We start from the raw sequence: 26822 nt of genomic DNA, 5'->3' as shown, positions 1-26822 counted from the left end.
TATTGCAGTTTTTAAATTTAGAGAAAAATGTAAATTTCAACTTTTGAAAATGAAATTTTGAAAAACTAAAGGGTGTGCAATGTTCCCCATCGCCCCCACGATCAAGACTATACAATAATTTTAGTAGTGACATGATTATTTAAAAAGCTATTGCAATTTTTAATTTACAAGCAAAATTTTAATTTCAAATTTTGAAATTCAAATTTTGAAAAAATAAAGGGTGTGCAACTTTCAGGGTGTGCAACATTCCCCATCCCCCACGACCAAGAATATACAATCATTATAGTAGTGACATGATTATTTCAAAAGTTATTGCTATTTGAAGTGCCGAATGTCTGTCGAATCTCCAATATGAAACCAACTTCACCGCAGTACCAAAAATAAGGATATGAAACAAATAAGCAAAGAGTCAAACAATAAAGATAAATACAGAAAATAACACAATGATACGTATCTGTTGGGCTGAGCAGTAAAGAAAGAGAAGGGTTTGTACTCAGGGGTCTATATACCCTGTGCTGTGTTCTGATTGGTTAAACTTTTAGTTCAATAAAGATTGTTAAAGGGATATTAAACTCAAAATATTTCTTTCATGATACAGATAGGGAATACAATTTTAAACAATTTTCCAATGTACTTCTATTATTTAATTTGCTTCATTTTTCAGATATCCTTTGTTGAAGAAATAGCAATGCATATGGGTGAGCCAATCACAAGAGGCATCTATGTGCAACTGCCAATCAACAGCTACTATGCCTATCTAGATATGCGTTTCAGCAAAGGATATCAAGAGAATGAAGCATATTAGATAATAGAAGTAAATTAGAAAGTTGTTTAAAATTGCATGCTCTATCAAAATCATGAAAGAAAAAAATATGGGTTTAATGTGCCTCTTGTCTTGTACTAAAATAATGCAAATCCACAAAACCAAATAAACAGAAACAAATAAGTGATATGATGCTATCAAATTAAACTACCATTGATTTCGTTCCTGTTTGAACAAAACTACTGGGATTTGCACAACAGCACATAGCTAACACATTGCTAAGGCCGTCTCGTGCTATGGCATCCAGTGATTGCTGCTGTCAGACTTACAAGTTACAATTGTGTCGCCATCCAAGCTTGGCTCCTATAGGGGCGGGAGATGGCGCTTCTGGGAGGGGCCTGATAGCAGGAAGAAGCAACCGCTGTGGGTCTCATCTTCTGGGCGAAAGTTCCCAATTCCTTTGCTCTCCAAGCTTCTCCTGCTGACCCTGTCTTCTCGTAAGAGCTTTCACGGCAGATCTAGTATTTCCTGTGGGTTATGAAATAGGAAAGCACGAGGCTTGCCAAGGGACTGAAGGCCGCAGCAGCCATGCATGACGCTTTCGAGCCGGTACTGATCCTAGAGAAGCTGCCCTTACAAATAGAGTGCCTGGCTGCTTGGGGTAAGCGGAGAAACAAATGCAGAGACATCGTTATCAAGTATTTATTATAGCAGTCAGTAGGCAGGTGGTTGTATGAAGCAGTACTGGTGTCAGCATCATATTACACATCATTCTGCACACTAAATGACTAGGAAGTTAATATGTCATGGATGTAAATATAACATTATCAGACGTCATTACGATTTCAGTTCATCTGTTACCTTTTTTTTTTGTGTTCGGTTTGTGTTACTTGATGACTTTGGTGCTACAAATATAGTAGTCCAAGAGAAAAGAATATATTTTTTGTGGTAACTTTAGCATAACAGTATAACACTGACTGAAGTAGTGAAATATAAACACAGAAGATCAGACATGATAGTTTCTTTGATTGCTCTTGTGTCACATGAAATGTGAAAATACGAGTTATCAAAACTGTAAATACTAGGAGCTTTAAACCTTACCATATTCATGTGCACTGTGCAGATGACCTAATAGTATGGTGGGAAAAATTACAATCATGTAATCATGGGTTCCTTGTTGAAAATATATGGAATGTACATAATAAATAATAAAATAATATAAATATATATATGGAACAAAAAAAAAAACAAGTGTGTCTCTTCAATGTTTTGTATAATATCCCTTTACACTATATGGGTTGTGCCTTTATAAAAAAATGAGATTGTACTCTTATGACTGTATGAGGTATTTAAAGTGACTGAGCAGAGAGGTCCAAATATACAGACCTTGGATCTTTAACAGGACAGTCTACTCTAGAATTCTTATTGTTTAAAAAGATAGATAATAACTTTTCTGACCTATTCCCCAGTTTTGCATAACCAACATAAATTATATTAATATACTTTTTACCTCTGTTATTAGCTGGTATCTAACTGTCTACCTGTGTAAAACTGTCAAAATGGTTTTAACAAAGAATACCAAAATAACAAAACAAATTTTAATGATAAAATGTAAAAGTAAATTGGAAAGTTGTTTAAAATTGCATGCCCTATCTGAACCATGATAGTTTAATTTTGAGTAGACTGTCCCTTTAAAGGGCCATTATAGTAATAATAAAAAAATAATTCCCTAATTCGTTAGAGCATCTCATTTTTATCACTACTGACTTTGCCATGCTTTGTGTTTAATGCTTGCAAAGGGGTTAAACACATAGTTAATGTACTGCATTTGATACGCTGAGAACTAATGATCCTGACTCAATCAGAAGTGCTAATTGCACCGTTGGGTTGTGTGACTAGTGCTGACATCAGCAGTAGTTTGCGGTCTTTTAACACATAGGTCCAGATTAACGGTGGATCGCTAAATTCAAGCGATATTAGCGCTCCACTTTATAATACCAGCGCACGGTAATGTGCGCTAGTATTACAAGTTAATCGCAATGTGAACGCAAGCTTGCATTCGCATTGCTAGGAAGCATTGCGCTCATGAGTGCATGCTTTACTAGGCTCCAATGGGAGCCTCGTTCTGATGCCGTCACAGACGGCATTAGAACCTCGCACAGCGAAGTAGGTAACGCAGCATTTTTAAATATATATGAATATTTACATATATATTTGTGTTAATATGTGTATATACACATATTAACACATAAATATATATAATCATATATATTTACATTGCAGTCTATTGGACCACAGATCCCATAGACCACAATGTAAAGGCACTTTTTTTTCTAACACCACTCCCACCAACTTTAAAGCCCCAAAACTGTCTAAATACAAAAAAACTACAATGCCCTCTATATCTTGCCCCCCCTGGTAATACCAGTGAGACCCCCTCTCCTTAGGGGCGTGGACAGATCTATCCACTCCCCTCATTTGCATAAAAGTCTAATGGAGATACCGCCTCCTCCTAGTTCTGTCCAGCCTGCAGTTGGTGGACAGGGCTAGGAGTCCCTCTCCATTCATTACCTTCTGGGCTTGTTTTAAGAAGTTTTTTTTCTTGGCTTCTTGGGCCTTTGTGTTTCAGCTGACCTTGCTTCAGCTGGCGTCATCTATCATTGTGGCCGTGGTCACCCAGATTGGCGAAGGTGGTGGGTTATTCATTTTTTCATTATCCCTGTGGGGGCCGCCATGTTACTGTGACGTCATCAATACCGGACGTCGCGGGGACTGTGTCTGAGGGCTCCCTCTTTGTGTGTGCGTGTGCATAAAGCTTGCCTCTGCGGGGTTTGCAGCAGTTGCGTCTCCTTCTCCCTGCTAGAGACTTGTAATTTTTTTCAACAACCTGATACCTTAACGGATTAACGCTTTTTTGGTGGTAAGTGTTGTGCACTGACTTAGTGCAAATTTTATGTTTATATAAAAATGTAATTCTTTATAAGCTTCCGGGGCTTTATATCTTGTATGTTTTAACATTGTTTTTCCTTGGTGTTGCAAATGTATTTCACTATTTTATTTAAGGCCATATTATTTATTGGTTACTTATATTTTTTTCAAAGTATTTCAGCCCAGCCTTTGCCCACCTGTTCCCTATGTGATAATCATTGCTGGAAGGACAAGAAACTTTGTAAAGTGTGTATTGGCCAGATTTATGGTGGAAGCTTTTCTATAACACCTGAGGGTTCTTTGGAAAATCTACATAACCTTGATTGTGTTTCTGATGGGGAAGATTCAGAATCTGATTTGCCTATGGTGTTTGATTCTACAAAAGTTTCTGAATTTATTAAGGGGATTAAAAGTTCCCTGGGCATTGAAGATGAACAGTCTCAAAAATCATCTGATTGGTTTAATTTAAATTCTTCTTCAGATCAGTTTTTTTCCTGTTTCTGATACTTTGAAATCAATATATTTAAATATTTTTTCTAAGCCAAATAAACAAAGTGGGAGTTCAAGATAAAATATATAAACGTTTTCCTTTGGAAAAATCTCTGCATAACCAGTTTATTACTGCTCCCAAGATTGATGCTGCAATTGCCAGACTTTCAAAAAGAATGATTTTTCTTGTAGATGATGCAGGATCATTTAAGGATGTCATGGATAAAAAAATGGATCAAAATTTTAGAGAGACTTTATCTTCAACAAGGAGGGGCCTTATTTCACACTCTGCTTGCACTTTTTTCAACTTTGAAAGCTACTGAAGTGTGGTCTTCTAACCTATGTAATTCTTTTCAAGATAATGAAAATATTGTATCTTTTCTTGCAGATTTTAATATGGTTACTTCTTTTTGTCTATCGGCTGCTACCAGTATTTTGTAGCTTAATGCAAAGTCTATGTCTACTGCTAACCTTGTTAGAAGAGCATTGTGGCTGCGACATGGGAAGCTGACCCAGGTTCCAAGTTGAATTTATTAACTCTTCCTTTTGAAGGAGATATGCGAATTGGTAAGCAATTAGAGACCTTAATTTCAAAGTAAGAGTCCTTTCCTCCCACAGGTTTTCAAGGGCCGAAAACATCCTTCCTTTGCTCAGACAACATAGTATGCATCAAAACTTTAAAGTTTCTTCCAGGAAAGAATTCTTTCAGCATCAAGATGGAAGATCAAACCTTCAGTTTCTAGGTAGAGGACGTGGTAAGTCCTTTCCTTCCTTTCAGGCTAAAAAGCAATGATGGTGGGCTGACCCAGATCCTTCCTTTGGGAGGAAGATTGTTGAATTACAGGGGGGTCTGGGCGTCCAGTATTTCAGTTCAATGGGTTCTGGGGTTCTTCAGCATGGTTATTATCTGGAGTTCAAGAGAAAGCCTATCCTTCCATGCTTAGTAAAAACTCCACTCCCCAGGGATCCTGTCAAATTAAAAGAAATATTGGAGTTTGTCAGCAAGCTCATGGGCAACAACGTTATTCAAGAGATACCAATCCAAGACCACGACAAGGGATTTTATTCACCTCTCTTCCTGGTCAAAAAGAAAGATGGTTCCTGGAGGCCAGTTCTAGATCTTCGAGTGTTAAACACTTTTTTCAAGGTTCAACATTTCAAGATGGAATCCGTTCTATCAGTAATCAATATCATCCCACCATAAACCTTCCTGCTTTCCATAGATTTGAAGGATGCTTATTTCCATATTCCTATTGCAAGACAGCACAGCAAGTTTTCTGCTTCACGGTCGGAGATAGTCATTTTCAGTTTTTAGCCCTTCTCTTCGGGATATCTACTGCTCCAAGGTTCTTTACAAAGGTAAAGGGAGTATTCATACTCTATTATTTAGACAACATTCTTCTACTGGCAAGTTCACAGCAACAGGCGCTGGCACACAGGTCTATCCTTCTAGAAGTTCTTCAGGATCACGGCTGGAATATCAATTTCCAAAAGAGTCAACTTTTACCTTGCCAACAGATTGTTTTTCTAGGAGCACACTTCGACACACAGAAGGAGATTGTGTCTCTTCCAGAAATTTGAGTCAAATTTCTTCTAAATTACTTCCAACAGTTCCGCCATGTCAACTATCTTATGGCCCGCCAATGGATGAAGGTTTTAGGTCACATGTCCTCAGTGATCCATATGGTGAGATGGGCCAGATGGAGAATACGTCCGTTCCAAATCTATTTCCTACAAGCATTCAACAGAAGCAAGGGTTTGTCTCGGCAAATCAAAGTACCCATGAATCTAAAGATCTCTTTTCTTTGGTGGTCCCAATCAAAGAATCTATCCAGGGGCCTTCCTCTTCAGGAACCAAATTGGATTGTTGTTCAAACAGATGCCTGCAAGACCGGTTGGGGGGCACATTGCCTTGACAGGTATGCCCAGGGTACATGGGAAAGAAGACATCAGTCTCTTCCATCAAATCTTTTGGAGATCAGAGCAGTATTCTTAGCTCTCCTAGCATTCCAGCATTTATTGGAAGGAAAAGCAGTAAAGATCTTAACCAACAACAGGACAGCAGCAGCTTATCTCCAATGCAAGGGAGGTACAAGAAGTCTAAATGCATTAAAGGAAGTATCTCCAATCTTCAAATGGGCACAACACCACATTCAGTTTCTCTCTGCAATCCATATTCTGGGAAGAGAGAATATCAAGGCAGACTATTTGAGCAGGAGTCGAATTTCTTCAATCGAATGGCAACTGAACAAATGGTTGTTCCGGAAGATAACTAGTCTCTGGGGACTTCCAGAAGTCGATCTAATGGCATTAAACCATCAGTTCCTCAGTTCTTCAGTCGTTACCCGACACCTCATGCCTTAGGAGTGGATGCCTTTCTCCATGATTGGCCATACAACATTCTTTATGTCTTTTCTCCAATTCCTCTGATTCCCAGGTGATTGAAGAGAATTCTGCAAGAACAGGCTACCTTCATTGTTATCCTTCCATTTTGTCCTCAAAGGCCTTGGTTTCCTCAGGTACTCAAACTAGCAATTAAACCTCCATGGCATCTTCCAGTCTCTTGGGACATGCTGAATCAGGAACGAGTAATCTATCCGAATCCACACCAATTCAAATTAACGGCTTGGTTGCTGAAGTCTCAAGATTACAGCACTTGAAAATATCAACTCCTGTCATTGAGATGCTTCTTTAAGCTTGAAAGGGAAATGCATCCAGACCATATTACCGTGTTTGGGATATCTTTTCATCTTGGATGATTTCACATGATATTTCATCTTAGATTTTGTTCATGATGGTTTTCTTAAAGGCCTTAGTGCTAGAATTCCTAAAGTTCAAATTTCTGCAATATCTGTTACTAGGTGGGCTCAGGATCCTTTAATTATTCAATTCTGTCAAGCTTTGGCCCATATCCGTCCATCTATCCAAAAAAGAATTCCATCCTGGGATCTGCCTTTAGTTCTAGATTCTCTTCTAGAATCTCCCTTTGAACCTTTAAGAGAAGTTTCCTTATGGTTTTTAACATTGAAAACTATTTTCTTAGTGGCCATAACATCGGCTCGCCGAGTATCTGAACTTCAAGCTCTATCAATTAAGGATTCTAACATTATATTTCATCAAGATAAAGTAGTGCTTCGCACTGTTCCTGAATTTCTCCCAAAAGTAGTATCTGACTTTCATCAACATCAAGATATCATTCTTCCTTCTTTTTGTCCTAAAAACTCAGAATCTCAAACTAAACCTTTGTATAGTTTGGATGTGGTCAGATGTCTTCATATCTACATCTCAAGGACCCAGCATATTCGTAAGACTGAAAGGTTATTCATCATTCCTGGAGGTCCTCGTCAAGGTCAGGCTCTGTCAAGAACAACTATTTCTCGCTGAATTGTACAGGCCATTTCAAGAGCCTATAAAGAAAAAGGGGAACAGGTACCTGAAGGGCTTAAGGCTCATTCGACAAGGGCTGTATCAACTTCTTGGGCATTTCAAGCTAACGCTTCTCCAGAAGAAATTTGTCAAGCAGCAGTATGGAAATCATACAATACTTTTTTCACATTATAAGCTAGATTTTCGTCAATCAGCTGCTGCCAAATTTGGTCGAAATATATTATCCTCTGTTGTTATGGAATAAATATTTATATTTTTTTTGTTGCAGTATTTTTGTGTTTATTTCCCACCCATTCTTTTAAGTTTGCTCTGTATTCTCTCACTGGTAAGTATTACCAGGGGGGCCAAGATAATTGGAAATTAACAACAAAATATAAGCAATTTATATACCTTTGTTCACCTATTTCTGGCTGGACATCTCTACGAGGAGGATGAGGCGGTATCTCCATTAGACTTTAATGCAAATGAGGGGAGTGGATAGCTCTGTCCACGCCCCTCAGGAGAGGGGGTCTCACTGGTAAGTATTACCCAGGGTATGGGCTAAGATATAGAAATTGCTTATAATGTTGTTAATTTCCAATTTTTTAGGGCATTTTGGGGAAAATTAATCAGAGATCTTATTTCTGGTTAATTTTTGGAGAGCTAATTGCTACTGCGAGGTTACGGTATCAATAACCAGCTACTTGTAATGGCTGGTTAATTATTGCGTTCCTGCAAACAGGCTAATTTGCCCGTTTGTGGGAGTGCAATAATTTAGCACTCCACTTGTAATCTAGCGCATAGGATTGCAGGGTCGCTAGTGATAAAATGATATGCTCTAACAAACTAGAACATGTCATTTTTTACTAATGTGGCCCTTTAAAATTACAATAAACAAAAGTATTATAACTCTTAGCAAGTCTATAATTGTATAGCTGGCAGGTTGTGTGTTGCCTTTCTGTTCCTTGTTTGTCAGAACACACACTAAACTTTTTATTATTGTTATTATTTATAAAGGGCCAACTTTATCAAAAAAATTCAGTGTTTGATTCCAGAGAAAAGTGATTAAAGTGCTGCATTGGTGTGCAGAGATTGGTGGTGTGCAGAGATTGAATGCGATGGGAATAGGGAGTGGATTTCTGTATTATATCAGTATATTGATTTTCTTAAAGGGACATGAAACACAATTTTTTTCTTTTATCATTCAGTTAGAGCATGCAGTCTTAAGCAACTTTCAAATTTACTTTCTATTATCATATTTTCTTCATTCTTTTGGTATCCATTGAAAATCAGGAAAGTAAGCTCTGGAGCGTGCACGTGTCTGCAGCACTATATGGTAGCATTTTGGCAAGAATGTTATCCATTTGTAAGAGCACTAGATGGCAGCACTATTTCCTGCCATGTAATGCTCCAGGCACCTACCTAGGTATCTCTTTAACAAAGAACACCATGGGAATGAAGCAAAGTTGATAATAGAAGTAAATTGAAAACTTTTATTTTTATTGTATGCTCTGTCTGAATCACAAAAGAAAATTCTATCTAGTCCATCAGCTTGTAAATATTTAGCTTTCCACACCAGACAGTTGGACAGGACTGACTTAAAGGGATAGGAAAGTCAAAATGAATACGCACATATCCTACACTAGTGGGAGCTGCTGCTAATTGGTGCCTGCACACATTTGTCTCTCTTGTGATTGGCTAACTAGATGTGTTCAGCTAGCTGCCAGTAATGCAATGCTGTCCCTTCATCAATGGATAACAAGATAATCAAGAAAATTTGATAATAGAAGTAAATTGGAAAGTTGTTTAAAATTGTATGCCCTATCTGAATCATAAAATAAAATTTTAGGGTTTACTATCCCTTTAAAAATAATGATACCTTTCAGATCTATGCAAGAAACACATCTAGCATGTATGGCCTATGCACTTAATAACTTGTGTATCACAATTGTCTTTTATTATGTTGCAGAGGAATGGCTTCTAGTTGGAACAAAACAGGGGCACTTGCTGCTTTACAGAGTCAAAAAGGAGCAGAGTAAGTAGATGCATGTACTGGGTGGTCCTGTAAAAAAATGTAATCTTAAAGGGACGGTCTACTTTAGAATTTTCATTGTTTGAAAGATGAACTCTTTATTAAACAGTCCCCACTTTTGCATAACCAATATGGCTATTTTAATACACTTTTTACCTCTGTGATTACCTTTGTATCTAAGCCTCTGCAGACTGCCCCCTTATTTCAGTTCTTTTGACAGATTTGCATTTTAGCCAACCAGCCCTGACTCATAAATAACTCCACGGGCGTGAGCACACTATTATCTATACAGCACACATGAACTAACACTCCCTCTAGCTCTGGAAAACCTGTCAAATGCATTCAGATAAGGAAATTAGCATATGAGCTTAGCTAGGTTTAGCTTTCAACTAAGAATGCTAAAATAACAAAGCAAATTTGATATTAAAAGTAAAATGGAAATTTGTTTAAAACTGCATACCCTATCTGAATCCTGAAAGTTTAATTTTGACTAGACTGTCCCTTTAAAAAACGGAAAATAAAGTATAAATGAATCCTGTAAAATGTATATTTAATCTTACCGTCTTCTTGCGGCCTCCATATTGTATGTACCCTTGCTTTGTTTTTGTTTGCTTTTTCTAACTAGAGGCTGTGATATTTGTTGACTTGAAGGGGAGAAAGACACTGTTTGTGCTCTCCACTTTGACAACAGGTTGGCTTAGAGCTCACAGGCTATTTCTGAAGAGACAGCTCAGCTCATGGTGGTCTGAAGGCCGTTATTTAAAAAGAAACTGACCCTGTACATAGGAATGTAGGAAACCTGCATAATTTACATATTTTAAAGTGACCTGAAACCCCAAAATGTTCTTTCATGATTTGGATAGAGAATACAGTTTACTGAAAAGTTTCCAATTTAGTTCTCTTATATTTGCTTTGTTCTCATAGAGTTCGTTGTTGACGAGAAGCCTTGGTAGGTGCATAAGTCTGGAGCTCTAAATTGCTGGAAACTGGCTGTCCCCTAGGGCTCTTCAAATGTATAAAATTGTTAAAAGAATTCTTGCAAAACTGCTGCCACAAAGTGTTCCAGACGTGCACACTTATGAGCTACCTACCTGCTTTTTTTAAACAAAGGATAATAAGAGAATGAAGTAGATTTTATAATAAAAGTAAATTGGAAAGTTTTAAAAATGTTACTCTGTCTGAATTTTGTTGTTTTTATGTGTTTATACTGCAGTCCTTATAGTGACAACAATGGGATGCATTTAAAGCGATGGTAAATCTTAGCGTTTGTGAAAAGCTCCTTTAATTGTTCCAAGCGATCGCTGCACTGTGTTGCAGTACCGCCCTCCCTTTGAACCTATGCATGGTTTGGAAATTCAGCTTCTGTCTTGAAAGGTTTTGTTTTGTTTCTGTTAACTATTTCATCAGCTAGAAGAGTTTCTGAGCTATCTGCTCTTTTTTTGTGATTCTTCTTAGCTTTAATTTTCATCAATATAATGCAGTTCTTAGGAATCATTTTTTTGGATTTTGGAAGGTAACAGATGAAGAGATTGTTGTTCCTTCTTTGTGTCTGGCTCCTAAAAACTCTTGCATTATCTGGAAGAAGTACAGGCCTAAAGTTTTTTTTTTTATATAGGCCACAATGTACTTTAGACAATTGCCTTCCTTCACTTTTTAGGATTCTGTAAGGGTCAGAAGGTATCAGCCGTTACCCTAGCTCCTTGGCTGAAACAACTGATTCATAAAGCTTACTTTGTAGCGGGGGGGAAAACTCCCCCAGAACACATTACTGCTTTTTCTACTAGATCAATCTTAAATTCCTCGGCTTTCAAAAATGAAGCCTCTGTAGAACAGATCTGTAAAGCAGCTACTTGGTCTTCTTTATTCACGTTTAATAAAGTTTTGCACTTTGATGTCTTTCCTACCAAAAGCAGCCTCAGAAGAGGGAAAGTTCTCCAAACAACAGTGTCTGATTCCTTCCTTAACTTCATGTCCTGCCCCTTTTTCATGGTGATCATTTGGACTTCACTGCTTTGGTATTAGATCCCACATGTGATTTATTGTGGGCTCTCACCACCTTATGGAAAACATTATGCTTGTCTAGGAAATTAATTTCTTTTGTGGTTTTGAGAGTCCATGATACCCACCCTTATCTCTATTTAGTTTGTGGCAGTTCCAGTTTGCACTTAATTTACCCTCCTTTGATCTTTTATGTTTCTTCTTGTTTTAGACATATATTTTACTGAGATATATAGTGAAATAGAAGGAATTAAAAGATCTTGGTATGTTGCGTATTATTTTGCCTCCTCCTAGTGGATATGTGATGATGGCTCATAGCCTGTCGCCACCATGAAAGAAATTAATTTATCAAATAAGCAAACATTTTGTTATGATTTTGATATAGCATGCAATTTTAAACAACTTTCCAGTTTATTTCAATTATTAAATTTGCTTGGTTTCCTTTGTTGAAGAATAAACCTAGGTAGACTCAGGAGATGAACACACCTGGGGAGCAAATGACAGTGTGCAGTCCCAAATCATTTGCTGCTTCTGTGCCTACCTTGATATGATTTTCATCAGATTAGAATTCAATAGAAGTAAATTGGAACACTGTTTAAAATTCCGTGCTGAATCATGGAAGTTTAGTTTTGATTTTAAAGGGATAGGAAAGTCAAAATTAAACTTGCATGAGTCGGATAGATTATGTAATTTTAAGACACTTTTAAGTTTAACTTCTATTTTCAAATATGCTTTGTTCTCTTGGTATCCCTTGTTGGAAATTTTTTTTGCACATATCCTACACTAGTGGGAGCTAGCTGCTGATTGGTGCCTGCACACATTTGTCTCTTGTGATTGGCTAACTAGATGTGTTCATCTAGCTGCCAGTAGCGCAGTGCTGTTCCTTCAGCAAAGGATAACAAGCAAATGAAGCACATTTGATAATAGAAGTAAATTGGAAAGTTGTTTAAAATAGTATGTTCTATCCAAACCATGAAAGAACATTTTGGAGTTTCCTGTCCATTTAATGTCCCTTTTGAAGAAGTAGTGTTAATTTGCTTCACTGTCTAAAACAGAAACAGCTACTATCTGACTTGTACACAGAAGCTTGGTTTTAGAATTATTTAGTGAAGAAAGCAATTCCAGCCTTTGTTGATTGTTTCTCTCTTTGTGTTTAAGGTTGCAATCAGTTTGAAGTGAGTTTGGAAAAATCCAACAAACACTTTGCAAAGAAGATTCAGCAGGTGATCAGGCACTGTGGTTTCTGTTTTGTAATGCTTATGTGTGGTAATGTATGCAAGATTTCATTTTGAGAAAAAATGTTTTCTGCAAGCATTTTCTAATTGGATGTCATTTTCTTTTTTTAAAGCGCCAGTAAACACTTTTATATAAAATGTTTAGTTATGTGTAACGACTTTGAAATACTTTTTATTTTACCCCCTTTCATGTAACTGAGCTCTGAAAATTGAGCAATTTCTAATTCTCAAAACGCATTACTAATTGCTACATACCTGTCGTCGCTAATTGGCTTTATCAGATAACAACTGTTTAAACAATGCGTTTTATATAGGCTGACTATATTGCTGCTTTAAAAAGGGACACATAAAAAGACATATGTTAGGGTTCCTATAATGGAACATTATTAAAAACATTTCTTTAAATAGCCCTGACACATGTATTTTTCATATGTGTCCCTTTTTAAAGCGGCAGTATGGTCAGCCTAGTTTTATACCAACTTTATGAACAGTGGGCTGGCTAGTCTTGTTATCTGCACATTAAAGCCCGGATTGGCCCCTCTAAATAAGGCAAACGGTGGGTTTAGTTTGGCCATTTTAATATTATTGCAGTAAAAAGAATTTAAATTTTGATTTTAAAATGTTAAAACTTGTCTAGTATGTTATTCTATAGTAGCACAGCAGAAGTGCCATCTAATTACAAGGTGATTACTGTCTTTTTAAGTGGTCACAAATTAGTTTACTTTTGAAGAGTCGTCTTAAATTTGCACAGAACATTTTTCCTAAATCATCTTATCAAATTATCTTATTATCTTATTCTTGATACATCTGATGAAAGAACTGCAAACATGTAACTGTGTAATGGACAGCACACGGCTTGTTTAACAAGATTAAAACCAGTGGCTAATATGGGTCACTGAGTTACAAGAATAATTTATAGAATCTAATGCACGATCCGTTGCAAATAAATTGGTAAATTGAGAAGACTGTGTGTGTCACTTGGGTAAATGTTTTTAAATATTGTTATTTAATTAGTGTTGCTACATTCCACTTGCAAAAGCTTTTACTTAACTTTTTTTTTGGGGATCCTGCTTATGGTTAAGAGAATAATTTTTTGTAATAGTGTCCCTTTAATGGTGGCATGTTCATATTTAAGCCGATTGGTCATAGCCCTTTTCGTTCACCCTATGATTTCCAGCAACGAGTTGCTTTAAAGGAATAGTCTAGTCAAAATTAAACATTCATGATTCAGCATGCAATTTTAAAGGGACACTGAACCCAATTTTTTTCTTTTGTGATTCAGATAGCTCATGACATTTTAAGCAACTTTCTAATTTACTCCTATTATCAAATTTTCTTCATTCTCTTGGAATCTTTATTTGAAATGCAAGAATGTAAGTTTAGATGCCGGCCCATTTTTGGTGAACAACCTAGGTTGTCCTTGCTGATTGGTGGATAAATTCATCCACCAATCAAAAACTGCTGTCCAGAGTCTGAACCAAGAAAAAAAGCTTAGATGCCTTATTTTTTATATAAAGATGGCAAGAGAACGAAGAAACATTGATAATAGGAGTAAATTAGAAAGTTGCTTAAAATTACATGCTCTATCTGAATCACGAAAGAACATTTTTGGGTTCAGTGTCCCTTTAAGCAACTAATCTAATTTACTTCTATTATCATTTTTTCTTTATTCTCTTGGTATCTTTATTTGAAAAAGCAAGAATGTAAGCATATGAACCGGCCCTTTTTTCGTTCAGATCCTGAGTAGCTCTTTCTGATTGTTGTCTAAATGTAGCCACCAATCAGCAAGCGCTACCCAGGTGCTGAACCAAAAATGAGCCAGCTCCTAAGCTTACATTCAAATAAAGATACCAAGAGAATGAAGAAAAATTGATAATAGGAGTAAATTAGAAAGTTGCTTAAAATTGCATGCTCTCTGAATCATGAAAGTTTAATTTTTTCTAGACTGTTCCTTTAATATTAATGTCACTCTGAAGAATCAGTGAAAAATAATGGTAGTGAGTAAATACACAAGGGCTTTTTACATCAGTGCATAACCTGTACAGTCTATAATGTAAAAAAAATACTTATTGTTATTGCTTTTGTTTTTTTCCAGATTCATGTTGTTCCTCAGTTTAAGATCTTGGTCAGTCTGCTTGGTGAGTTGGGGTAGTTTGGTGAGCAGTCGTTATTAGCTGGTTTATCTTTGAAGCCCTACTTGCTTTTTTTATGGAGCGTGTCTAAAAAGAGCATCATTATATAACAGGTAATGCTTTTTCTTCTCCCTTAGACAACAATGTTTGTGTCCATGACTTGCTGACATTTCAATTGATGACAACAATCTCCAAGGCTAAGGGGGCTTCACTACTGTCTTGTGACCTGCAGGTGAGAGGTTTTACAGCACTCTACTGTATAGATATTCTATAGCAGTGGTTTTTCAAAGTGTGCGGGGGGCTTTCCCAGGTGGCGCTAGAGCATATAAGGGGAGGCGCGGGAGCAGTGCACTATCCTATGGAAACCCCAAGCAGCAGCTGATATAGCAAAGCATAGGACTGTTTTTAAGAGCCAACCATACTTGTCATGTTGTGGTGGGATGTAGGTGTAAGAAAGGCCAAAATCGCTCAGAGACTATGTTGTATTTGTTGTCTTGATCAGCAACTTGGGTCTAACACAGAACAAAAAATCCAAATTGAAAAAGCACTCTTTTTTTTTTTTTTTTTTTTTTTTTTTTTTTTAGTTTAGCAACATTAGCTTTTGAGAGCTGTGTGTGAATCCTGGTTTAGATGAAAATTTCCAAAATTAAAACTAAAAATTAAATATTACAATTTTCATTAACATCTATTATAAGGGGGGTCGCTGTTGTGTATATTTCAGACCAGTCTTGCCATGGGGGGAGGGCCCATCGCCTAACACTTTTAAAACCCCTGTTCTACAGTGATTTATTTACAAAAATTGCATTAAAATGGCATAGTGTGATGTGATACTCCTGTTATGAATTGATGAGTAATTTGATTTTTGTCTAAATCATTAAAACACCGTTCTTTGCAACTAATTCCTTTCGTTTGTTGGTGGAAGTGGTGTGCACCTCATTCTAAGCTGCTGCTATGTGCACAGTTAACCATTTATACTGGAAAAGAACCACTTAATACAGTAGAATTGAATTGACAAATACACAATAAAAAGACAATTCAATGACCCTTACTTTGAATTTGCAATGAGCAGTATAATATTTTCTGGCATTTTAAACTTAATCCAATTTTTCCTCCCACTGTATCATGTAACAGCCATCAGCAAATCACAAAATGCATATATGTATATAGTGTGCACTTTTGCACATGCGCAGTAGGCGCTAGAGCCTCAAAAAGTGTGTATATTATATATATATTTTTATATTGTGTGCTTTTATCTGAATCATGAAACTTTTTTATTTTGACTTTAGTGGCCCTTTAATTTCCTGCATCACTCTTGATACTAAAAGCCTAAACCTTTATTACATTGGCGGCTTTATCCGTGAAACAACCAAAACCCAAAATATTTTAAGAAAGTCTATCATTATTTGCAATTAATTTTTCATTTATGTTTTCTTATTGCTTAAACTTAAAGGGACATTACACATCTCTTGCTTTTGTGGAAGATATAATTGCTTGTCCCACACTCCCAGAGAGGGCAAAAAGCAAGTTCTTTAACAGAGGTTTTCAAAATGATTCAAATGAAATAGTTTAGGCAATTTGCGGCACTTTTAACACAAAAGAAAGAAATGTGAGCATGACAGAGCATTATGGGAACAGTTAAAGGGACAGTATACTATAAAATAGTTTTTCCCTTAATGTGTTTCCAATTACTTTTTTTTTACCTGCTGCAGAGTATAAAATGTATGAGATTTGCTTTTTTAAGGTTTATTTGTGTATATGAATGAGCTGATTTTGTGTTTTGAAGCCACAACCTAATAAAATGGGTTGAGTTTGTAGATATAATCAGATCTCATTACTTTATCACATTGTGTACATATAGCTGCTTCTTTATCTTATATCGGTTCATAAACCAATCACCAATACTTAGAGAGAACAATGAAAAATTAAAATGTTATTAACTTATCCCTTCTATAACCCACTGGGAGTGTAATTTCTTCTACTGGCTGCGTTAAGACAGCTTGGCCTTTAGGCCAAAAACTTTCAGAATGGGTGGGGATACCACAGGCTAAATAAACTATTTCAAATATAAGGGTAATGGAAATACTTGTAAACAATTTAATACACCCCAGCAGGTAAAGTGGATCATTGGGAACAAAAGGGGAGAATTTTTTTGGAGTAAACTGTCCCTTTAATGATTCTGTGCATTACAAAAATGGAAGAGCTCATTTCTTTTTCATGTCATGGATTGGCAGCTAATTTTGCTGTTACTTTCTACATTTAGTGAATCTACCTCACGTTTTGTAAAATCTCTCTCTGCTTCTCTTCCTACAGCGCTCTGCGTCTGGAGAGGAGAAGCTGAAGATGTGTGTCGCTGTTCGGAGAAAATTACAGCTTTATTTCTGGAAGGACAGATCATTCCATGAGCTTCAGGTAATTTTGACATACGTGATTATACTTTTTGATTTGTGTTTTTACATATTGTTTTCTATTAATTCCACTTAACTTTATTGCAGGGTAGGCCTACATCCGTATTACAGAGTACTTTTCATGGATATAAAAGAGCAGAAATTAAAGAGGCATATTATTATTATTATTATTGCACTATTTTTTGCATATAAGTATGTATTTAACCCCTGCAAAGTAAAAGTCAGCTCCAGAGCAGCAATGCGTTACTGGTACCTAGTTGAACACCACTGGTGAGACAATGACATGAGGCCTATGTGAGTAGCCACTAATCACCAGCTAGCATACCTAGGTATGCTTTACCAAGAGAACAAAGCGTATATATGTACTTAGAATATATTCTGCTATGTGCAGGAGATTGGAATGTCAAATATTTACAATAAATACATATGCTTTTACATGTTTTCATCTATTTAACTGCAATGGGCTCCAGTGTGCATGTGTATACATATATTTTTATAGAGTGTGTGTATATATGTCTGTAAATACATACACACATATATATATATATATATATATATATATATATATATATATATATATATATATATCCTATATTATAAAAGGCAAGTGTTTGTCTGAAGCCGTCATGCGCAGTACAGACAAACAATTGGCCTTAGATCGCACGCGCACCCACCCGACCTCGCACGCGCACCCCTGCAGGTGAAAACAGCAGCGCGAGGACCGGGCAAGTGAAAGCGCACAGCTGATCAGACGCGCATCCCTGCAGGTACAGCAGCGCAAGGAGAGAGAGAGAGAAGAGAAAGCAAAAGAGGGGAGAGAACAAGAGAGGGGGGAGAGAAAGCAAAAGAGGGGAGACAGAGAAAGCAAGAGAGGGGGGAGAGAGAGCAAAAGAGGGGAGACAGAGAAAGCAAGAGAGGGGGGAGAGAAAGCAAGAGAGGGGGGAGAGAAAGCAAGAGAGGGGGGAGAGAAAGCAAGAGAGGGGGGGAGAGAAAGCAAAAGAGGGGGGAGAGAAAGCAAAAGAGGGGGGGAGAGAAAGCAAAAGAGAGGGGGGAGAGAGCAAGGGGTTGGGACCGCTGTACTGCAAAAAATGGCCCGTGTACACGGGCTTTAGTACTAGTATGTGTGTGTGTATATATATATATATATATATATATATATATATATATATATATATATATATATATATATATATATATATATATATATATATATATATATATATATATATATATATATATATATATATATTAATTAAAGCCCTTTGCCTGCCCTGATACCTCATATCTTAGAGCTATTTTAATAATAATTTTTATTAGATGGTGTTGTTTATGAGTGTAACTGCTCTCAGGATTTGCTAATCGTCCTAGCCTAAATCACGATTGTGCTCAAGCTTTCAACTTGTAATACAAGCGTTAAACCAGATAAGCGCAAACCCCCCGTGATAAACCCCTTATCTCTCGCGTCACACGTAACTGTTAGCGCTCCACTTGTAATCTTGCCCTTATGTGATGTTTAATGTCCCTTTAACAAGAGAGCAAATAATTAAAGGGAAACCAATAGTGATAAAAAATGTGATCATTGCTTGTCATTTAACCCCTTAATGACCAGGCATTTTAGACAAAAACTTCCCCAAAAGAACAGAGAATGTTTAGCATTTTTGCCATCACTCCATTTAAAGGGACAGTCAACACCAGAATTGTTGTTGTTTAAAAAGAAAGATAATCCCTTTATTACCCATTCCCCAGTTTTGCATAACCAACACACCTATAATAATACACTTTTTACCTTTGTGATTACCTTGTATCTAAGCTTCTGCTGACTGCCCCCTTATTTCAGTTCTTTTGACAGACTTGCATTTTAGCCAATCGGTGCTCACTCCTAGGTCCTTCACGTGCATGAGCTCAATGTTATCTATATAAAACACATGAACTAATGCCCTCTAGTGGTCCAAATGCATTCAGATTAGAGGCAGTCTCCAAGGTCTAAGAAATTAGCATGTGAAACTCCTAGGTTTAGCTTTCAACTAAAAATAACTAGAGAACAAAGCAAAATTGGTGATAAAAGTAAATTGGGAAGTTGTTTAAAATTACATGGCCTATTTAATTCATGAAAGGTTTTTTTTTGGACTTGACTGTCCCTTAAAAAAAAAAAAATAAAAAAAAAAAAAAATATAAATATATATATATATATTGTAATATTGTGCCAGCACCACTAGTTTAGTAAATTTCACAGTTTAATATACTGAGATAAAATATCATGTGTCCTATATAGGACCACATTTCTCAGTATAGTGCACAGATAAGGGTATTTAATTAGTATACATATGAACAAGAAAACTCAGACCCTTATTTATCTAGCACCCAACTATTTCTGGAAAAATATATATGTTTATAAACAATGAAAGATTTAAGAATAAATAATACACATACTATTTGAGAGTGCGTTCTTAAAGATTTATATATTGATTTCTGCATAACAATAATACATAAGCATGACCCCTAAATATGTAGAAAGTTCAAAGTCCACAACCCGGGTTGTTATATGGAAATTAATGAGCTAGTCCATTCATTTGACCAATATTGGTATTTTTATAAATGCCTAATTATTGGCATATTTGTAGTCCCAATGATGGAAAACAACGTTAATGCAGGGACAGCACCATTAGTTATGTAACACTGACACTGTAGGTTTTTTAACTTGTATCTTCGTGCACCCAATGCAGATTATAACTGTATCATTAGTAGCAGAAAAAAGTGGCAATTTTTCAATACCACATTAGACTTGCTTTGACAGTTCTGTGTTGCGTGTGGGGATATTATAAGACAGGTACCTGCTTCCTTGGTTGTTCCGTCAGTGACGTGTCATGGTTTCATATCTACCTGCTCGTTGTTTCCAATTTATCTTTTTTCAAACCGGTTTCGGGGATATCACCTTTCCTTTCAACTCCGTGCTTGCTTGGCTCTTTCTGTGCATCTGCACGCCTTGACTTGTACTGGAGTATACTTTCGTTAGGAGGTCAGCTTTTTGGACGGTGCACCGCTCCAAACAAACAACTTTGCAGCTACGCGCGTTTCACCCGGGGTCCATTCGGGCTTCTTCCGGCTGTGTGTAATTGGAGATTGCTCTCCATAGCCTTTAAACAGTATGCTCCGCCTTTGATTGGCTTTTTCAGGTACATAGTATGTTTTAGCCGTACAGGTGAAATGTCAGACAATTATAAATGTTTATCTTGTTATGCTTTAACCTTTTTCTTAAAATCACACACTTTCTATATACAATATTATATCTGTTCATACTGTGCAGAGTTTACAACACCCATTTATATTAGATTTTCTTATTAACGGAATTACATTAAATCTTATGGGCAGCTGGATTGAATACCTTTATATTATGGTTCTGTATATATTGCTTCAGTCTCCTAAAAATGAGCCAAAATTTAGCTCTTCATTTAGGCCCTCTGGTTTTAGACTTTTTAGATTATAAATCCATTTGCTTTCTTTACATAGTAGAATTTTATCTAAATTTCCTCCTCTGCCTTTCAAGTCTACTATTTCTAGGCCTCTAAATTTTAACTGTCTCTTGTCGCTATTGTGGCACTCTGCAAAGTGACGTGCTACACTGCTGGTTTTTGTGCATTTGTTTTTAATGTCTCTTTTATGTTCTTTTATCCTTTCTTTGAGCTCCCTATAGGTTTTACCTATGTAATATTGGGGGCAGTTGCAGCAAACCATATACACTACTCCTTCACTTTTGCAAGTTATACGTCCCTTTATTTTATGAAAGGACCCAAATTTATCACAGAAGCTTTTTCCTACCAGCATATTTGCGCAGACTGAGCAGTGTGAGCATTTAAAATTCCCATTCTTTTTATCAGTTAACCAGTTTCCTGTATTTTTATTTTTATTCTCAAAGTGGCTCTGAACTAGAAAGTCTTTTAAATTTGGTGCTCTTTTTGGAGTCATAAGTGGGGATTCTCCTACAAATTTGCCTATTGATTTATCAATCCACAAAATGTGCCAGTGTTTATTTAAAATTGAACGGATATTCTGCCATTTATGATTGTATGTTCCTATAAATCGAATTAAGGATGATTCCGTTGTATCATCTGCTTTTTCATATAATAGATCATCCCTGTCCTTACTCTTAGTCTTATTAAATGCTTTTTTTAGGCATTGTTGTGTATAGCCTCTTGCTTTAAATCTTTTATTTAGATTACCTGCTTCAATTTTAAATTGTTCAATATCTGAGCAGTTCCTTTTGTGTCTTAAAAATTGGCCATAGGGTATATTTTGTATCAGTTTTTTAGGATGGTGACTATCAAATGAAAGTAATGAGTTTCCTGCAGTGTCTTTGCGAAATGTTGCTGTTTTGAGGCTATTGTTGTCATTGATGATGCGTAAATCAAGAAATGTGATCTCATTTTTACTGTAAGTGTAAGTGAATTTTAAATTCCAATTGTTATTATTTAGTTTTTGCATAAATTCTATCAACTTCATCTCTGTGTCCTCCCATAGGAGGAACACGTCATCGATGAATCTTAGCCATAATGAAATGGAGTCATTTATCTCAGCACTATTAAGGATTTGATCAAATTCCCATTTGCCTAAGTAGAGGCAAGCAAATGTGGGTGCACAGCAAGTCCCCATTGCTGTTCCTAAGTTTTGTTGATAACATTTGTTTCCGAACATAAAATAATTATGCTTTAAAATAAAAGATAGCAGTTCCAACACAAAATTTGTATGTTTGTCATATTCTGAACCTCTTTGAATTAGAAAGTATTTTATTGCCTCTATCCCTTTATCATGGGGGATGCTTGAGTAAAGTGACTCAACATCAATTGCAACCAATAAAGTGTTTGCAGATATACTTATATCATTGAGTTTTTTTAATACATCTAGTGTGTCTTTAATATATGAGGGGAGATTTAGTAAATTAGGTCTAAGGCAAAAATCCACATACTGTGAAATTTTCTCAGTTAGAGAGCCCATGCCCGATATAATGGGGCGACCTGGTGGTGGCAGTTTATTTTTGTGAAGTTTTGGTATGCAGTAAAATGTTGCAGTTTTTGGAAATTTAACAAATAGAAAATCAAATTCTCTTTGGTTTATTATGCCTTCATTTTTCGCTTTCATTAAAATTTGAAACAATTTATCTTTGTAGATTTCAGTAGGGTTAAAGTGTAAAACACTGTATTGTTTTTTATCTCTTAGTTGTCTTTGACATTCATCCACATAGTCCTTGGTATTTAGAACTACAATATTGCCGCCCTTATCTGATGGCTTGATGGTTATACTGGTGTCATTTTTTAAGTTATTTAATGCATTTCTCTGTGTCTTCGTTAGATTGTCAGATAGGGGCTCATTTGTGCTTAGACGGTCAATATCTTTTTCCACTAATTTGACAAAATTATGAATAAGGGGAATACTGGATAGTGCTGGCATGTATTCTGACTTTTTCTTAAAATCACTAAAACCTATAGCTGTTGTCTGACTTGGTTGACCTGATATTTCTTCCTGTAATTCCTCTAGAATTTTTACACTTTGCCTATCATGTATATTTAAAGTTTTTTTGTCTGTTTTGTTTTCAAAAGTTTTACTTAGAACTATTTTTCGAGCAAATAGATGGAGGTCTTTAACCAATTCAAACTTGTCTAATTTATTCACTGGTGAGAAAGTTAATCCTTTTTCTAAGACCTCTATTTGACTGTCAGAAAGATTTTTTTCTGACAGATTAACAACATTTATAGGTTTCTTTTCCTCCTCTGTCTGAGTGGGTATCTGCGTCTGCCTCTGCCTCTGCCATCTGTGTTTCCTCCCCCCTCTCCTTGATTTGTGTTTTTGTGTCCTAAAAAACTTTTTTGTTGTTCTCTGTAGGAGTTTTGTGTTTTATTTTCATCTCCACTCGAGATTTCTGTTTCAGAGCCACTAGAGGCACTATATGTGTAATCATATACCTTTTTATCCTGATAGTCTTGCCAGTCTCTTTGATATTTCTTTTTCTTTCTAAATCAAAGAGAATTTGATTTTCTATTTGTTAAATTTCCAAAAACTGCAACATTTTACTGCATACCAAAACTTCACAAAAATAAACTGCCACCACCAGGTCGCCCCATTATATCGGGCATGGGCTCTCTAACTGAGAAAATTTCACAGTACTGTATGTGGATTTCTTCTGTTATGTGTGATCAGTCCACGGGTCATCATTACTTCTGGGATATAACTCCTCCCCAACAGGAAATGCAAGAGGATTCACCCAGCAGAGCTGCATATAGCTCCTCCCCTCTACGTCAGTCCCAGTCATTCTCTTGCACCCAACGACTAGATAGGATGTGTGAGAGGACTATGGTGATTATACTTAGTTTTTATGACTTCAATCAAAAGTTTGTTATTTTAAAATAGCACCGGAGCGTGTTATTACTTCTCTGGCAGAGTTTGAGGAAGAATCTGTCAGAGTTTTTTACTATGATTTTAACCGGAGTAGTTAAGATCATATTGCTGTTCTCGGCCATCTGAGGGAGGTAAAGGCTTCAGATCAGGGGACAGCGGGCAGATGAATCTGCATTGAGGTATGTAGCAGTTTTTATTTTCTGAATGGAATTGATGAGAAAATCCTGCCATACCGTTAAAATGACATGTATGTATACACTTCAGTATTCTGGGGATGGTATTTCACCGGAACTACTCTGTTAAAGGTCACTAATCCTTTTTAATAACTATTTATCATGTTAAACGTTTTTGCTGGAATGTAGAATCGTTTACATTGCTGAGGTACTGTGTGAATAAATATTTGGGCATTATTTTCCACTTGGCAGTTTTTTTGCTTTAATTGTGACAGTTTCGTTTCTCTTCACTGCTGTGTGGGAGAGGGAGGGGCCGTTTTTGGCGCTCTTTGCTACGCATCAAAAAATACCAGTCAGTTACTTTTATTTTTCCTGCATGATCCGGTTCATCTCTGATAGATCTCAGGGGTCTTCAAACTTCTTTGAAGGGAGGTAAATTCTCTCAGCAGAGCTGTGAGAATTCTTATAGTGACTGTGAATAAAAACGTTGCTTTGTATTTTTTATGTCATATTTAATTATTGTTATTTTACTAATGGGAACAAACCTTTGCTAAAAGTTTTGTTGTTTTAAAGTTTGATGCTATAACTGTTTTTCAGTTCACTAGTTCAACTGTCATTTAATCGTTAGTACCTCTTTGAGGCACAGTACGTTTTTTGCTAAAAAAGATTATAACCAAGTTGTAAGTTTTTTGCTAGTGTGTTAAACATGTCTGACTCAGAGGAAGATATCTGTGTCATTTGTTCCAATGCCAAGGTGGAGCCCAATAGAAATTTATGTACTAACTGTATTGATGCTACTTTAAATAAAAGTCAATCTGTACAATGTGAACAAATTTCACCAAACAGCGAAGGGAGAGTTATGCCGACTAACTCGCCTCACGCGGCAGTACCTGCATCTCCCGCCCGGGAGGTGCGTGATATTTTGGCGCCTAGTACATCTGGGCGGCCATTACAGATAACATTACAAGATATGGCTACTGTTATGTCTGAAGTTTTGTCTAAATTACCAGAACTAAGAGGCAAGCGTGATCACTCTGGGGTGAGAACAGAGTGCGCTGACAATGCTAGGGCCATGTCTGATACTGCGTCACAGCTCGCAGAGCATGAGGACGGAGAGCTTCATTCTGTGGGGTGACGGTTCTGATCCAAACAGATTGGACTCAGATATTTCAAATTTAAATTTAAATTGGAGAACCTCCGTGTATTACTAGGGGAGGTCTTAGCAGCTCTCAACGATTGTAACACCGTTGCAATACCAGAGAAACTGTGTAGGTTGGATAAATACTTTGCGGTACCCCGGCGAGTACTGACGTTTTTCCTATACCTAAGAGACTAACTGAAATTGTTACTAAGGAGTGGGATAGACCCGGTGTGCCGTTCTCACCCCCTCCAATATTTAGAAAGATGTTTCCAATAGACGCCACCACTCGGGACTTATGGCAAACGGTCCCCAAGGTGGAGGGAGCAGTTTCTACTTTAGCTAAGCGTACCACTATCCCGGTGGAGGATAGCTGTGCTTTCTCTGATCCAATGGATAAAAAATTAGAGGGTTACCTTAAGAAAATGTTTGTTCAACAAGGTTTTATATTACAACCCCTTGCATGTATCGCGCCGATTACGGCTGCGGCAGCATTTTGGATTGAGTCGCTTGAAGAGAACCTTAGTTCATCTACGCTAGACGACATTACGGACAGGCTTAGAGTCCTTAAACTAGCTAATTCCTTCATTTCGGAGGCCGTAGTACATTTAACCAAACTTACGGCTAAGAACTCAGGATTCGCCATACAGGCACGTAGGGCGCTGTGGCTAAAATCCTGGTCAGCTGATGTTACTTCTAAGTCCAAATTACTTAATATACCTTTCAAGGGGCAGTCTTTATTTGGGCCCGGTTTGAAAGAGATTATCGCTGACATTACAGGAGGTAAGGGCCACGCCCTACCTCAAGACAAAGCCAAAGCTAAGGCTAGACAGTCTAATTTTCGTCCCTTCCGGAACTTTAAAACAGGAGCAGCATCAACCTCCACTGCACCAAAACAGGAAGGAGCTGTTGCTCGTTACAGGCAAGGCTGGAAGCCTAACCAGTCCTGGAACAAGAGCAAGCAGGCCAGGAAACCTGCTGCTGCCCCAAAGACAGCATGAACCGAGAGCCCCCGATCCGGGACCGGATCTAGTAGGGGGCAGACTCTCTCTCTTCGCCCAGGCCTGGGCAAGAGATGTTCAGGATCCCTGGGCACTAGAGATCATATCTCAGGGATACCTTCTAGACTTCAAAATATCTCCCCCAAGAGGGAGATTTCATCTGTCAAGGTTGTCAACAAACCAGATAAAGAGAGAAGCGTTTCTACGCTGCGTACAAGATCTGTTAATAATGGGAGTGATCCATCCGGTTCCGCGGTCGGAACAAGGACAAGGGTTCTACTCAAACCTGTTTGTAGTTCCCAAAAAAGAGGGAACTTTCAGGCCAATCTTAGATTTAAAGATTCTAAACAAATTCCTAAGAGTTCCATCGTTCAAAATGGAAACTATTCGGACAATCTTACCCATGATCCAAGAGGGTCAGTACATGACCACAGTGGATTTAAAGGATGCTTACCTTCACATACCGATCCACAGAGATCATCACCGGTATCTAAGGTTTGCCTTCTTAGACAGGCACTACCAGTTTGTAGCTCTTCCATTCGGATTGGCTACGGCTCCAAGAATCTTCACAAAGGTTCTGGGTGCCCTTCTGGCGGTACTAAGACCGCGAGGGATTTCGGTAGCTCCATACCTAGACGACATTCTAATACAAGCTTCAAGCTTTCAAACTGCCAAGTCTCATACAGAGTTGGTTCTGGCATTTCTAAGGTCGCATGGATGGAAAGTGAACGAAAAGAAGAGTTCTCTTTTTCCTCTCACAAGAGTTCCATTCTTG

General features: G+C 37.1%; 1 protein-coding gene across 1 annotated transcript in view; it reads left to right on the top strand.

Annotated features, from left to right (window-relative positions):
* Positions 1 to 1166: 1166 nt before the first annotated feature.
* The window catches only part of VPS39 (VPS39 subunit of HOPS complex), a 251568-nt gene continuing 225912 nt past the window's right edge, over positions 1167 to 26822 (top strand). Inside the window, 6 exon segments of the mRNA XM_053697917.1 lie at positions 1167 to 1424; positions 9516 to 9581; positions 12735 to 12799; positions 14907 to 14949; positions 15081 to 15175; positions 17254 to 17352. Of these exon segments, the coding sequence (XP_053553892.1) occupies positions 1352 to 1424; positions 9516 to 9581; positions 12735 to 12799; positions 14907 to 14949; positions 15081 to 15175; positions 17254 to 17352 (441 nt within the window). The 5' untranslated portion in view covers positions 1167 to 1351.

This window comes from Bombina bombina, chromosome 1 (assembly GCF_027579735.1).
Source record: "Bombina bombina isolate aBomBom1 chromosome 1, aBomBom1.pri, whole genome shotgun sequence".
Taxonomy (NCBI): Eukaryota; Metazoa; Chordata; class Amphibia; order Anura; family Bombinatoridae; genus Bombina; species Bombina bombina.
Note: the sequence above shows the minus strand (reverse complement) of the source record. Positions and strands in the feature narration are given on the sequence as shown.